This window comes from Callorhinus ursinus, unplaced genomic scaffold (genome assembly GCF_003265705.2).
Source record: "Callorhinus ursinus isolate GAN/ISIS: 27379988/994484 unplaced genomic scaffold, GSC_fseal_2.0 scaffold17, whole genome shotgun sequence".
Classification (NCBI taxonomy): Eukaryota; Metazoa; Chordata; class Mammalia; order Carnivora; family Otariidae; genus Callorhinus; species Callorhinus ursinus.
In genome coordinates this window covers 35,127,513-35,142,302 of record NW_027397079.1, presented here as the reverse complement: position 1 = coordinate 35,142,302, position 14,790 = coordinate 35,127,513, and the positions used below count along the sequence as shown (strand labels likewise).

Here is a 14,790-nt window from a genome sequence, read left to right as displayed (position 1 = left end):
CAATTGAAAGGCTAGGATTTTGCTTTATATAGGCTCTTGCTCTTCTGCCTGATGTAGAACTACCGTTGGAAAAGAATAGACATGATGTAAATTATTACGAACTTTCAACTAAAAAACCAGGGTAGGTTATTAAAAGAGGGAAACCAACATATCGATACTTAAAATTTTGATTTTAGGGTATATGCTATCCTTTTGTTTCTTAAATGTTTTTGTTAGGATGCTATGAAAACTAGCTGCCCTTCTCTTAGGAGACTTTGGTGGGCAGCTGGGGAGATTAACCCAAATATTGGATATTGAAAGGCAACCCAGCTCAACTGAAGAATTGCTTATGGATAACTTATCCACAGAGAACCAAGAGCTAAATGTATATTTATATTCTCCCAATTAATTTAACCTATAGGAGAAAATCATACCTTGTATTTAGCTTTACATAGCCTACTTGTTACACAGGGAAAAGGTAATTTAATAGTACTGTATTACTTAGGGAGTTATTATCCCAAAGGGTAAAATGAATAACCTGGAAGGTGAAGGCCTTTTCCTGTAATACATTCCCATTATGATCTGGGGGCCAGGTTCCGAATCTTTAGAGAAAAATTAATCCATAACCTAATAGACTGGGTATATTTGAAATAAGGTGTTGTTTTTTTTTCCACTCTTTTTGTTGCCTGCTTGATGTGTCTTTGCTCTTTGTCAGACATCTGAAGTGGCAACCCATGACTAAAAAAATATCACTAACTAAACAGGGTGACTAGAACCTATGAAGAAATAGGTTGGAGAGAGTATTGGCTTGCTTGCTTGCTTGCTTGCTTGTTTCTTTTCCATTGAAGTCAGAGGATGTCACCTGACTGGTGATACCACCTACTTCTAAAACAAAGATGGACAGAGAGGTCTAACTCCATAATGCAATAAAATTAGACTACCTGAGGCATTCATTTTAGGAAATGCCTTATTTCCTACTGGCGCCTTCATAAAATTAGATTAATTCAGTTGTTTCTTACTTTGTTTTCAGTACTCAGTATTGACCTTGACATGAATTGAAATTATTTTGAGCCCTCTGTTTGCTTAGCTTGAACCATGTCTTACTACTTCTTGCGTCCTAAAGCAGTTTTCTTGCATAGCACCACGGTGGATTGTTCGTATTTTCATTTTTCTATTTTTCTTGTGTATTTTTTGTCAAAAAATCGTGATGATTTTCATTGACCATTCTGGGTCTGTATTTCCTCTGAAATAAGACTTTTAAGTTTTAATTTTAATTAAGGACTATTCCATTATGTTAAAAAATGGCCAGGCTGACTTTTCCACATCAGCTCTAATGATCACATGTCCTCTAAAGCCGTTTGCAAAGACTGCTCTCCCTACTGGTCATTCCTTTCTGATGGAGAGGTCAATTATCTCATTTTACTTGAAACTTACAGAATTCCCTACCTAGGCTGAGAGCACTCAGGCAGCTAATCTGTAGGTTGGAGAATTGGAACAATGAATCCATATTGAGATCTGCAAAGGAAAAAAAAATCTTAATGATTGAAGCAAAATCTTTTAAGCAGAGGAAATATAGTAATTTATTTCATCACTGATTGTATATAGATTTTTCTTTTTGTTTTTATGTTAATCAGTTGGAAGTTTGAAAGTCTACAGGAAGAAAAGATATTCTGGAAAATTGATAGCAAACCCTCAAAAGGTTGGAGCTGTGATTTCATAAAGTTGTGTAGAGGGCTCGTAACCTTTTGATTATGAGATTTTAAGTCTCAGTACATTTATGGTTTATAGACTTGATTTTCCAATAGACTTAATTTTTTTTTGCAGTAAATGTCTTTATTATATTTCATCTAAAGTGGTTAACATTCTTCTGTCACTTGTTGAAACACCTATTAGAAATAGCTAACCTCCCCCCAAATCTCTTTTATTTCTTTACATTTAAAAATATTCTTTTGTTTTGTTTGCTGCACTTGTTTTGGTCTTAATCCAGAGATCATTCTGTGTATTTCAAAGGAGAGGATTTTGCTAGGGAACTTGGAAAGGGATCTTCTTGTGTATGGTACTTCATTTTACAGTGACATTTACTTAGTTTTATGCTATAAAGCAGTGGTTCTCAATATGAAGTCAGAAAAACTTATGTAAAAATTTTTGAACCATGTTTAATATTTCAGAAAATCTAACAGAATCATACATTTGCACAAAATAAGGCTGCATACGTTTCTTTATATTTAGCTATGATTTGAACAACTTAATGTGATAAGACTAGTTTTATTACTGGGATCAGAAGCTCTGATTGGCAGTTATGTATTTCTTTGGTTAATAAAAACAGAAATTGTTACCTTTAACAGGGGCTTTGTTTTTTGGGGGGGGGTTGGCTTAGGGTTTTTTGTTTTTTGGGGGTTTTGGGTTTTTGTTTTGTTTTGTTTTGTTTTGGGTTGATAAAATATTAAAAAACATGGGTCCCTGAGGAAGGGAAAGGGGATCCTTGGTGATGAAAAAGTTGCAAACCACTGCTGTATAGCCTATTTGACTTTATTTTTACTGGAAAGGGAAATGATAATGTAATCACCAATTTGAGAAAGTACAGTCCTTTGCTTTTTTGCATTCTTTTATGGAAAGAAAAAAGTACCTATCTATTGGCTATCTTCTTTCTTGCTGATTTTATTATAAAGGGATTCAGTTAACTGTGGCACTGGATTAAAATACAAAGATAACCATTGCTTGCTTTCTTAGCTCTCAAGGAGAAAAGAAAGTAAGTTGCTACATATTTCTTTTGAAAATCTGCTCTCAAATCTACTCAGTCTAAAGATTTTATGCATCTTTTATGTCATCTGTTAAGAGTTATAGCTCCTGCTAAACTGATACCTCAATTGCCCACCTTTTCGAGGGGTAGAGACCACAGTAATGTTTTTCATACTCCTCAAAAGCTTTGAGTCTCTGGCCATGCGGCCCTGAAAAGGGACTGAAGTAGCTAAATGTGTTCATTTGCTTTCTATTTTAATCCATCACTATAGACGTGACTCAGTCCCTTTATTTTCCCCCAGTTTGACTCAGAGTTAATGCACTTAAAAGATAACTTTCTCTTTTCTCTTTCTTTTCCTCTTTCCTCTTTTCTCAGTTATTAAGACTGTTTATTTGTTTCAAGGTGGAAGATTGCTCTGCTGTGAATCGTGCCCAGCTTCCTTCCACCCGGAATGCCTGAGCATAGAAATGCCAGAAGGCTGCTGGAATTGTAATGACTGTAAAGCTGGCAAGAAACTACATTACAAGCAGATTGTTTGGGTCAAATTGGGAAATTACAGGCAAGTTTTTCCAAGGACAAAGAGGAAGTATTCAATCATTGTTCAGACACAGGTGTTCATAATCTGTATACAAACTGGTAGATAGGTAGAATACCACAGAGCTACTTCCTTAAAAAAAAAAAGAGAAGAGAAACCTATTTTGAGTTGGTTTTTAGAGGATTGGGAAGGTTAGTTGTTGTGGATTTTTTTTTTTTTTTTGATGGCTTGTTTTTATGTTCTGAAAGTTACTTTATGCTAATGAACTATGTACTACTAGATTCTGGAATAAAAGGTCTAATGTAGATAGCAGGGAAGATGTTTTCTTGTGTCCTAATACATTCATATTGATTTCTAATAAAATCAAGACTTTATATCCTAGTCAAAATAGCTGTCTTTGCCCATTGTTCCTGCTAAGCTTTAAACTGAGTGCAAGGAGAGAGCTCTTTAGAATTTAAAGAGAGAAATTATTTCATTAAGAGCTTTTATTTCTTAAGAGAATGAAGTGTAAGAAGTATGTGTGATTGCCATTATTTTCAAAAAGCTTTCTCCTTTTAAGAAGCCTGTCCTTACCAAGCCTCCACTGAGTGGAATAGCGATATATTTTAAAGACTCTACATTTTATGTTTTGAGGCATATGTTTATCATTTTACTAAGAAAATAGATACTATTCAAGAGGGCACAATAAGAGTCTGCTAGTCAATTAGAATACTAAGTAGAATATGTTTCTATAGAATTTCAAACATACTGTAATTTTTTAGCAATGGCTATGACATTTTCTCTGTTTTAAATATGCTGCTTGCTTACCTATTTAACTTTAAAAATTTTGTTTTTAGCTAAGATAAGGGGCCTTGAGGTTGAGAAGCGATCCCCCACACACACTATTTTTTTTAACATATGACAGAAAACCTCAAAGCAACCCCCCCAAAAAAATTGGCAGTTAAATACATAAGCAATTTTTTACTTCTGGCAAAAGACACCAAGTTTTAAAAGTCAAATGTTAAGCCAAGGTAAAGTATTTGCACTTCTACTTTAATAAGCAAAGACAAATACCTTACCTAGAACAGGGACAAAGAAGACAAAGAGCCAGGTTGCCAAAGAATAGCAAATAGAAATTAAACATGTAAAAAATGCTGAGCCTCGGGGTGCCTGGGGGGCTCAGTCGGTTAAGCATCTACCTTGGGCTCAGGTCATGATCCCAGGGTCCTGGGATTGAGCCCCACTTTCAGGCTCCCAGCTCAGCAGGGAGTCTGCCTCTCCCTCTCCCTCTGCAGCTCCCCCTGCTTGTGCTGTCTGTCTCTGTATCTCTCTCAAATGAATAAAAAAAAATAAAAAACTCAAAAAAAATTTTAATCACATTACATTTTCAAAAAGCCCAAAGCAGTGCTCTCATTGAGGTTCACAGCTCAGTGAGATTTTATATGCAGGTCAGGTTCTTTTCACATGTTTTGCAGAGACTCATTCTTAATGTGTTTTTTTCCAGTCAGGCCCAGCTGGGTCACATGAAGCTGTTTCTTTTCAATAACTGGTTACCCCAATGCGAAGCCTCCTGGGGGAAATGAGGAGGACCTGGAACAACCCCTGGCAGAAAGTGTCCCCTTCCTAACCAATCCAGTGAATATAGTTATTGTGTACACACTTAATACCTTGAAATGAGTTAGAAATAACCATTTCCCAGGGCACCTGGGTGGCTCAGTCGGTTAAGCGTCTGCCTTCGGCTCAGGTCATGATCCCAGGGTCGTGGGATCGAGCCCCACATCGGGCTCCCTGCTGAGCAGGGAGCCTGCTTCTCCCCCTGCTTGTGCTCGCTCTCTCTCTCTCTCTCTCTCTCTATCAAATAAATAAAATCTTTTTTTTTTAAGATTTTATTTATTTGACAGAGCACAAGCAGGGATGTGACAGGCAGAGGCAGAGGGAGAAGCAGGCTCCCCGCTGAGCAAGGAGCCCGATGCTGGACTTGATCCCAGGACCTTGGGATCATGACCTCAACTGAAGGCAGACGCTTAACCAACTGAGCCACCTAGTCATCCCTAAATAAAATCTTAAAAAAGAAAAAAAAGAAATAACCATTTCTTAAAATATTTGTTACACAAAATAGTGTTTTAACAATTTGAGCACAGACTCTTGCCTCTTTTTTTTCTTTTCTCTCTTTTTATTTTTTAAGAGAGAGACAGTGAGCACGTGAGCTGAAGGTGGGGGAAGCAGGGGCAGAGTGCAGAGCCTGACTCAGGGCTCGATCTCATGACCCTGAGATCATGACCTGAGCCGAAATCAAGAGTCAGATGCTTAACTGACTGAGCCACCCAACTGAGCCCCTCTTGCCTACATTTTAAATTAATTCTTAGGGGTGCCTGGGTGTCTCAGTCGGTTAATCATCTGCATTCAGCTCAGGTCACAATCCCAGAGTCCTGGGATCAAGCCCCACATCGGGCGAGGGGAAGCCTGCTTCTCCCTCGCCCACTCCCCCTGCTTGTGTTCCCTCTCTCGCTCCGTCTCTCTCTGTCAAATAAATAAATAAAATCTTTAAAAAAAAAGTCAAATTTGGAGGAACACATGACTTTTTTAGGATTGAAGTTAGGTTTGGAATAGTATTGGTATAGAATTTAAGAATTAGAATTATTCTTAAATTGGGTAGCAAGTTATGTTTTATAATTTGTATGTTCATGATATATTTCTTTATGTCAAGTATTAATTTTTATTTTTTTTTAAGATTTTATTTATTTGAGATAGAGCAGGAGCAGGGGGAGTAGCAGAGGGAGAGGGAGAAGCAGGCTTCCCGCTGGGCAGGGAGCCCGACATGGGGCTCAATCCCAGGACCCTGGGATCACGACCTGAAGCAAAGGCAGACGCTTAACTGTCTGAGCCACCCAGGCTCCCCATATCAAGTATTTATTTGTAAAGAAAAAACTAGATTGGGTGTTCAGGGTATAGTTTGTTTAGTCTGTGTTCACTATTTCATTAACTCACTAATCAATGTATTTTTAAATGATGTGTGGTTTAGCAGGATTAAAGATAAGGTATTTTTTGTCCTTAGAATCTGAATGAAAATTGCAAGGTATAAAACCTCACCCCCGCCCAGCCATGTATCAGAATGGTATGATTTGTTCATTCTCTTGATCTGAAATTGCTTTTGTTTTCAGATGGTGGCCAGCAGAGATCTGCAATCCCAGGTCTGTGCCACTGAACATCCAGGGCCTTAAGCATGACTTGGGGGACTTCCCTGTGTTCTTCTTTGGTTCTCATGACTACTATTGGGTACACCAGGGCAGAGTGTTCCCTTATGTTGAAGGAGACAAAAGCTTTGCTGAGGGACAGACTAGTATTAACAAGACCTTCAAAAAAGGTAAGTTGGATGATGTTTACAGGGGCTCAAAACTAAGACTCCACGGTTGATTTCTCAACATGTCCTGACTTGCATATGACATGTTTGTGGGATTAGAGAACTTTTCACCAGGTGTTATGATCCAGCGCCTGTAAGTATCCAGTCACGTTAGAGCCACATCTTATCCAGTCAGTTAGAAAAATACATTTCAGTATAGTGGACTCTGCCATCTGTGTGAAAGGAGTTTCTTCAGCAATTTTTCTACACACATAGAAATTATTTTGGAAATAGTCTTAATCAAGTGAAGTTTCTTTGTCACAGAAGAGTGGTAAAAGCTTCTCACGAAGAGCCTTACAACTGTTTTTGCAACAAGTTTCCAGGAAGTTTGGCTTTCTGGGTAAGAGTAAAATGAATTTAAATCTGGTACAACATAAAAAACGGGTTTTTTTTGGTTGGTTGGTTATTTTTTTTTTTTTGCTTTACTTGGAAGCGTGTGATTATATTGTGAGGCAGCAGCTTGCACAGAGCACAGAACCATACATGAGTTATGTCTTATCTCAGTGTCACACTATGTTGGTGGAAAATGGTCATTTCCAGAATAATTTTAAAAAGAAAGCCTTGGGCCAGATCCAGGGCATTGGGAAGGCAATGTAAAACTGCTGTTCTAACAGTTTTTGTTTGTTTTTTGGTACTTATATACTTTGTTTGGTCTTATTGGCAGCATTGGAAGAAGCTGCAAAACGTTTCCAGGAATTGAAAGCACAAAGAGAAAGCAGAGAAGCACTAGAGATTGAAAAAAACTCAAGAAAACCTCCTCCTTACAAACACATCAAAGTGAGTCTCTGCCCATGAAAACATTAGTATTTGACAGGCAAGAGGAAATGCATTACTGTCTTCGTCATTAGAAGGCACTTTATGACTTATGAAAACCTTTGTCAGTTATCACCCAGTCTTCAGTAGAACAGACCAGGAGCTTTTGTTGGAAGCATAAAATGGGAGCCACAGCTGCTGTGCTGTGAGGAGGTTGTTGATCAGCCCTCTCATAGCCAGGAGCACCGTGTTCCGTGTGGAATCCTGTTCTTGCCCGACCAGGTTCTCCTGCAAGCAAATGAGAATATAGGTGTTTAGCTCCTCTTCTTCCAGAAAGCCCACAGTTGTCTTCAATTAGGAAGTTGCGAATAGAAGAAGAAATACACAAGATAAATAAGGGAGAATTTACATCAGACTTTGATACTTCTGTCCACTCAGGAGGGGCCATTTTGTTCTTAGCCTCTTCACAGGGAAACTGAGGTCAAGATAGAAGGAGCCTTTCTCAGAGTCACGCCACAAGGCAGTAGCCGAGCCAGAAATCACCTGGCTGTGTGTGATGTTCCTGTTTAAATTCTTCCTCTTCTTTGTGGCTTCGTCTTCTAGGCTAACAAAGTGATAGGAAAGGTACAGATCCATGTTGCAGACCTGTCTGAGATTCCCCGCTGCAACTGCAAGCCAGCCGATGAGAACCCGTGCGGCCTGGAGTCGGAGTGCCTGAACCGCATGCTGCAGTACGAGTGCCACCCGCAGGTGTGCCCAGCTGGCGAGCGCTGTCAGAACCAGTGCTTCACCAAGAGGCTCTACCCTGATGCCGAGATCATCAAGACTGAGCGAAGGGGCTGGGGCCTCAGGACTAAAAGGAGCATTAAGAAGGTAGCAGGGGCCGGGGGGACAGACCAGGGCCTCTTAGAAGATGCTTCATCTTTTCTTAGGGATGAAGGAAATGCATGGGGATTTATGGCAAAATTTTGGAACTTACCATTCTGAAAGTTGGGCACTTCTCGAGCAAAGCAGAAGCGGTAGGAAGAGGCAGTAATAAAGTATACATAAACTTTGGGTGTCCTGTGATTAGGCATAAAAAGGAGAAGGGACATCGGTCATTTTCTCTTTGAAATATTGTAAGTTTCTCTTTGAAACTTGTTAAGCAAAAGAGCTGTAAAAGGCTTCACAGAGTCAAAAGAGTGCAAAGGTCAGAACATACTGGGATGGAAACTAGCAGACCCAGGACTTCATGCCCACATCATGCCCCATGAGGCCAGGGCCACATCACTCACTCCCTGAGCCTCAGTTTCCCCCGCTCTCCAGCGGACATGGTAATCCCTGCCCTACGTATTTGGAAGGGTTGCTACCAGTCTCAGATTATGTATGCAAAAGCAACTGGCAGAAGTTGAGGTCTTTGACACTTACAAATTATCTTCATTCTTATACTTTGAGGCAGTTTTCAAAGCAGTCTCTTTGCAGAAAAATTTTTAAATGCAAATAACTCAAAAATGAAAATCCCCAGCAAATCCTACCGTTCAAACAGTGGCTGTCAAATTTCAGAGATCCTGGGGATCTCCTGGGATCCTTACCAAAGGGTCTTACTGAAATATCTGGGACAGGCCTGAACAGTGTGTGTTTTAAAACCAGGCCCCCAGCCCACCGCCCCCAGCCCACCCCCGCTAACCCTCCCCCCCCCGCTTGCCTAGTGCCCACAGAGAACACAGAGAGGCTACCGCTGAGAGAAGGTAGGTCTGGTGGGCATTTCAGGTTACTCTTGACATGTTTGTACCTGTAAAAAAAAATCACATCTGTAATTAAAAAGCACCATATAATGTAGGAAAGAGAATCAAACAACACAAAAAAGATAATAAAGAGTGAAATTCCTCCATCCCTTTTGTCTCCTCACCAGAAATGATCATTGTTAAGAGGTTGTCATGTAGCCTTTTATAACTTTTTCTACACAGTTATAAATGTAAACATATACAAATACATATTCCAATATTCTATACTTACAGGGTTTTTTAAAACATAAATATGATACATATTATTTTATCCCACTTCAGATATCGTGAATACACCTTAATGACAATACATACAGATTTCTCCTTATTCTTTGTAACAGCCCCATTATATTCCATAGTAAAATGTACCATAATTTATTTCACCTATTTTCTAACAAATTTATATATATATTTCATTCTATAATGAACATTCTTGATCATCTATCTTCATGCACCCAGGTTTTTTTTAAAGATTTTATTTACTTATTAGAGAGAGAGAGCAAGTACGATTGGGGGGAGGGGCAGGGAAAAGCAGAGGGAGAGGGAGAAGCGGACTCCCCGATGAGCAGAGAGCCCGATCCCAGGACCCCAAGATCATGACCTGAGCCGAAGGCAGATGCTCAACCAGCTGAGCCACCCAGGTGCCCCTTTAGGCACCCATTTCTATAGGTTAGATTGCTTGCGGTGAAACTCACTCATTAAGCACGTGTTTGTGAAGCTGCTTCTGTGTGCCAGGTACTCCTCTGGGTATTCGGAAAAACAGTAGTGAACAAGACACCTTTGTGGGTCTGCTAGAGATGGGTAACAAATAGATATATAATGTTGAGTACCACTAAAATGCTGCAAAGAAAAATAATGCAGTCAAAGGGGATGGCTGGTGACAGGGATGGTTATTTCAAACTGCTTGATTAAGGAGAGCTGAGGAGGTGCCATTTGACATGAACATGAGGGAGAAAGCCATGCAGGCACATAAGGGAGAAGAGCATTTCAAACTGAAGAAAAAGCAAGGACAGAGGCCTTAGCGTGTTCCAGAAACAGCAGGAGAGCCAGTGCACCTGGAGAAGGAGGAGGAGAGGGGTGGTTGGTAGGTAGGAGATGTGAGAGAGGGTGGCCTGGGGCTACATCTTATGCGGCCTTAGAGGCCACAGGAGGGAAGCTTCTGGAAGATTTTAGTGGGAAGTGACTTGATCTGAGCTGATGTACTCATTCTCTATTGCTGCATAACAATAATATTGCAAACTTGGGAACTTATAATGTAACACACATTTTATTTTCTCACAGTTTCTAGGGCTCACGAGTCAGGCAGTGCTTGGCTGGGTCCTCTACTTAGGGTCTCACAAGGTTTCAGTCAAGATGCTACCCAGGACTGGATTCTCATTCTTGTGCCTCAGCTGGAGAAGGATCCATTTTCCTGCTTGCATGGCTATTGGCAGAATTTTGCTCTTTGAAGCTGTAGGTCTGAGAGCTTCAGGTGTTTTTTTGTCTCGGGTGGTGGTTGTTCTCATTGTTTTGCTGCTATTAGCTTCTAGAGGCTGCCCACAATTCCTTGCCAAATAGGGTTCCCTGACATGGCTGTTTGCTTCCTCACAGCCAACAAGGGGGAGAGACGCTCCACTCCAGCAAGATGGATGCTAAAGTCTTGATGTAACAAACTCATATAATCACATACATCCTGTCACCTTCGCCATTGTCTATTGGTTGGACGCATGTCACAGATCCCGCTCACTCAGGGACAGAGGATCGCACCATGGCATAAGCCCCAGGAGACAAGCATCTTGGGGGCCACTTTAAGTACTTGTGTGCCACCCTTGGGGTTCAGAAGAACAACTCTGGCTGTAGTCTGGGGAATTTATGGTCATGGGCTGAAGGAGTAGCAAAAAGGAGATCATTATCATCCAGGAGAGAGATGATGGTGGTGTGGACTGCTAGGGTTGTAGCAGAACAGGAGAGAAGTGGGTGGATTGCTGACATTTGGAGGCAGAGCCAACAGGATTCGCTGATGCATTAGATAGATGGATTGGGTCTCTTGGCCAAAGGCCCTCAGCATTTAAATGTCATTGTAAGTGGGGCACCTGGGTGGCTCAGTTGGTTAAGTGTCTGACTCTTGGCTCAGTTCAGGTCTTGATCCCAGGGTCCTGAGTTCAGCGTGGAGCCTACTTAGAAAAACAAAACAAAAAAAGTCATTATAGAATGCAAAAAAGGGGCGCCTGGGTGGCTCAGTCGTTAAGCGTCTGCCTTCGGCTCAGGTCATGATCCCAAGGTCCTGGGATCGAGCCCCGCATCGGGCTCCTTGCTCGGCAGGAAGCCTGCTTCTCCCTCTCCCACTCCCCCTGCTTGTGTTCCGTCTCTCACTTTCTCTCTCTGTCAAATAAATAAATCTTAAAAAAAAAAAATTTAGAATGCAAAAAAATTTTTTAAGTTTATTTTTTTTAATCTCTACATCAACATGGGGCTCGAACTCATGACCCTGAGATCAAGAGGAGCACACTTCTCCAACTGAGCCAGCTAGGTGCCCCTAGAATGCAAAATTTTTGATGTTACTTTAATGCCATGCATATCACAATACAAATTTTTACCTGTGACTTCAGGGGAGGTTTAGAGGTTATCCTGAAATTTATCCAGTAATTGCATTTATTTTAAAATGTATTCTAATTTATTAAATTAATATAATCAAGAGAAAAGAAAATATAGTCAGGATTATTCTGCCTGTTAGCTCTTGAGGGATTGCTAATGTAAGACCATTGGTCTTCTGGAAAATAGCTGGAAGTATATATTCCTGAAAAGCAAAATCATAAAAGACGGAGTAGCAACATGGAAAAGACTTTTGGTGCATTGAGGGGACAGAAGCCAAAGATGAAATTGATTGTACACAGCTAGTCCTCTTCTTTTCACACATAACAGATTCCTGAAAATGTGTGCCAGAGCCAAAAAAGGGACTTCCTGTTACAAGGTGATTTCTTAGAAATCAAATAAATATATATTAAATGCTGAATTACACCCTACCTTTTTGCCATAGTCTTTAAGGACAGATTTCTAGCATTTTTAAAGCTCTTTATTTGGTTATTTTTGTTCAGAATTGAATTCACAGTTAATGGGTGTCTTTTGGGTTTGTCTTTTTTTAAGATTTTATTATTTATTTTTTTTAAGCAATCTCTTCACTCAATGTGGGGCTTGAACTCAACAACCTCAAGATCAAAAGTCCCATGCTCTGCCAACTGAGCCAGCCAGGTGCCCCACAGTTAATGGTTTTAAGTCCAGTAAGCAACTCTTGTTTTTTGTTTTTTGTTTTTTTTAAGATTTTATTTATTTATTTGAGGGGGGAGAGAGAGAGAGAAAGCACACACACACAAAGGGGGGAGGGGCAGTGGGAGAGGGAGAAGCAGGCTCCCTGCTGGGGCTCTATTCCCAGGACCCTGAGATCATGACCTGAGCCAAAGGCAGATGCTTAACAGACTGAGCCACCCAGGCGCCCCAGTAAGCAACTCTTTGAAGCTAAGGTTTGTCCCTTTAGGACATCTGAAATATTTCTCTTACAAAATAGCTAGGAATATTTATTTACAGTGGTATCAAATTTTAAGACTTGCACTCTTCCTATTTGATATCAGCACTTTAACTTTCCTGTATTCACTCATTTTCATAAAACCATAATACATGATACTCAAGCTTTGACAGCCACAGAACCATTTCTTTAAATGAAATCTTACCTTGAATCCTAATATGTGGAAAAGGTGATGTATAGCCGACTTGGTTGAAGTTCTGCTGTATGGGTTTCAGTTAAAGGAAACCTGCCATTAAATAAGTATAGTAACACAGGGTGGCGAGGAAATCTACCTGTGAGGGTGATGGTCCCACATGATGGTGCGAATTGTTCATCAGCTGTGTCACAGCCCCAGCTGGATGGAGGGAAAGCCCAGTAAGGTGACTGAGCGTGGCACACAAAAGTGCAGACCCTCCTCCGTCCTTTGCGAGAAAGGGCTGGAAGGGAAAGGTAGAGAAAATAAACTGTTCTGTTAAGTGTTACAGTTATCAGTGTAGTATATTTCTTTTTCTTTTTTTCTTTTTTTTGTATTTGTACATTTCTTTTTCTAACCTAATTCTTTGTCATAGCTTAACAGTCAGTGAAAATGGGAGGGAGAAAAAAGCCAGAGGTCAACTTTTGGGGTGACCACTCCCCAGTGGAAACAAGTATGTAGCTCCTTGAGGCTGACTCAGAGCCTCACAGACCCCACTAACAGCAGACCACCAAGGGAAGAGACATGCGTGGGTCATTAGGTTGGTTCCTTCCAATTTGACACATTAACTTTTTTCTCTATATTACAGAACTGACAATCTTTTGTTTTTATCAATAGAGAAAGATTAAATATTTGTAAGAACGTTGGCTTATGTTCTTAATGATTTGTCAAAATCAGAAAATGTGGTACTTCTCTTTAGATTACTGGTATTTACTATCAGTTCTGTGATTCTAAGAACCGTGAGAAGGGCTAGTGAAAATTTGTATGGGGGAGGGGGTCGAGGGTGGGAAGAACAAGCCTGGTGAAACAATAAGCAAATACATTTTTGTTTCCCAAGACATTTCTTTTTCTTAAGACCGAAAAGTTCTGTAGGTAATGCTTATTGAATCAGCCATGCTTTTGAGGTGAAAGGGTTAATGACTATGAATTTATAAACACAAGATGTTGAATGTATAGTATTTACCTTATTTTAAAAGAAACTAATCATGGGGCGCCTGGGTGGCATAATCAGTTAAGTGTCTGTCTCTCCATTTCTGCTCAGGTCCTGGTCCCGGCGTCCTGGGGACTGAGCCCTGTGTGCCGGGCTCCCTGCTCAGCGGGGAGCCTGCTTCTCCCTCTTCCTCTACCCCTCCCCCTGCTTGTGCTCTCTCTCTAATAAGTAAAATCTTTAAAAAGTAATAAAAGAAGCTAATCCCTGCACACCTGTGAGAACAGCAAAATGAAAACTAGTCGGCAGTACCAGATGCTGGCAAGGATGTGGAGAAACTGGGTCTCTCCTACAGTGGGAAAGTATGATGGGGATGTGAAATGGTGCATACACTCTGGAAAATAGTTTCTTAAAAAATTAAAAACAAACTCACCATTTGACCCAACCAGCTGCACTCCTGGCCATTTATCCCAGAGAAATGAAAACCTATGTCTGCACAAAAACTTTTACCAGAATGTTCACAACAGCTTTATTTGTAATAGCCAAAATATGAAAATAATTCAAACATTCCTCAGGAGAAATGAACCGTTAAACAAACCGCAGTACGTCCATAGTATGAAAGAGTGCTCAGCAGGAGAAAACAGACTGAACTACTGACACAACAAATGGGACAGGTCTCAAGAGAATTAAGACTGAAGGGTTTTTTTTTTTTGCCAACCTCAAAAGATTACATACTGTATGATTTCATTTATAGAACATCCTCCAAATGACAGCGATGGAGAACAGATTAGGGATGGGATGAGGTGGAGGAGGGAAGGAGGACAGTGTAATTATAAAGGACTGTACAAGGGGTCTGTGTGGTGATGGAATGGTTCTGTATCTCGGTTGTGGTGATGGTGAGATGATTCTACGCCTGACCAAATTCCATAGGACTAACACACACACACACACACACACACACACACACACACACACACACACA

General features: G+C 40.4%; 1 protein-coding gene across 4 annotated transcripts in view; it reads left to right on the top strand.

The window, feature by feature from the left end:
- NSD3 (nuclear receptor binding SET domain protein 3) overlaps positions 1-14,790 on the top strand; it is a 120,065-nt gene that overhangs the window by 94,358 nt on the left and 10,917 nt on the right. For all 4 annotated transcript variants that reach the window (XM_073902471.1, XM_025886282.2, XM_025886281.2 and 1 more), the window contains 4 exons: positions 3,122-3,278; positions 6,395-6,597; positions 7,298-7,410; positions 7,990-8,259. In XM_073902471.1, coding sequence (XP_073758572.1) covers positions 3,122-3,278; positions 6,395-6,597; positions 7,298-7,410; positions 7,990-8,259 — 743 coding nt within the window. The remainder of the gene's footprint in view (positions 1-3,121; positions 3,279-6,394; positions 6,598-7,297; positions 7,411-7,989; positions 8,260-14,790) is intronic.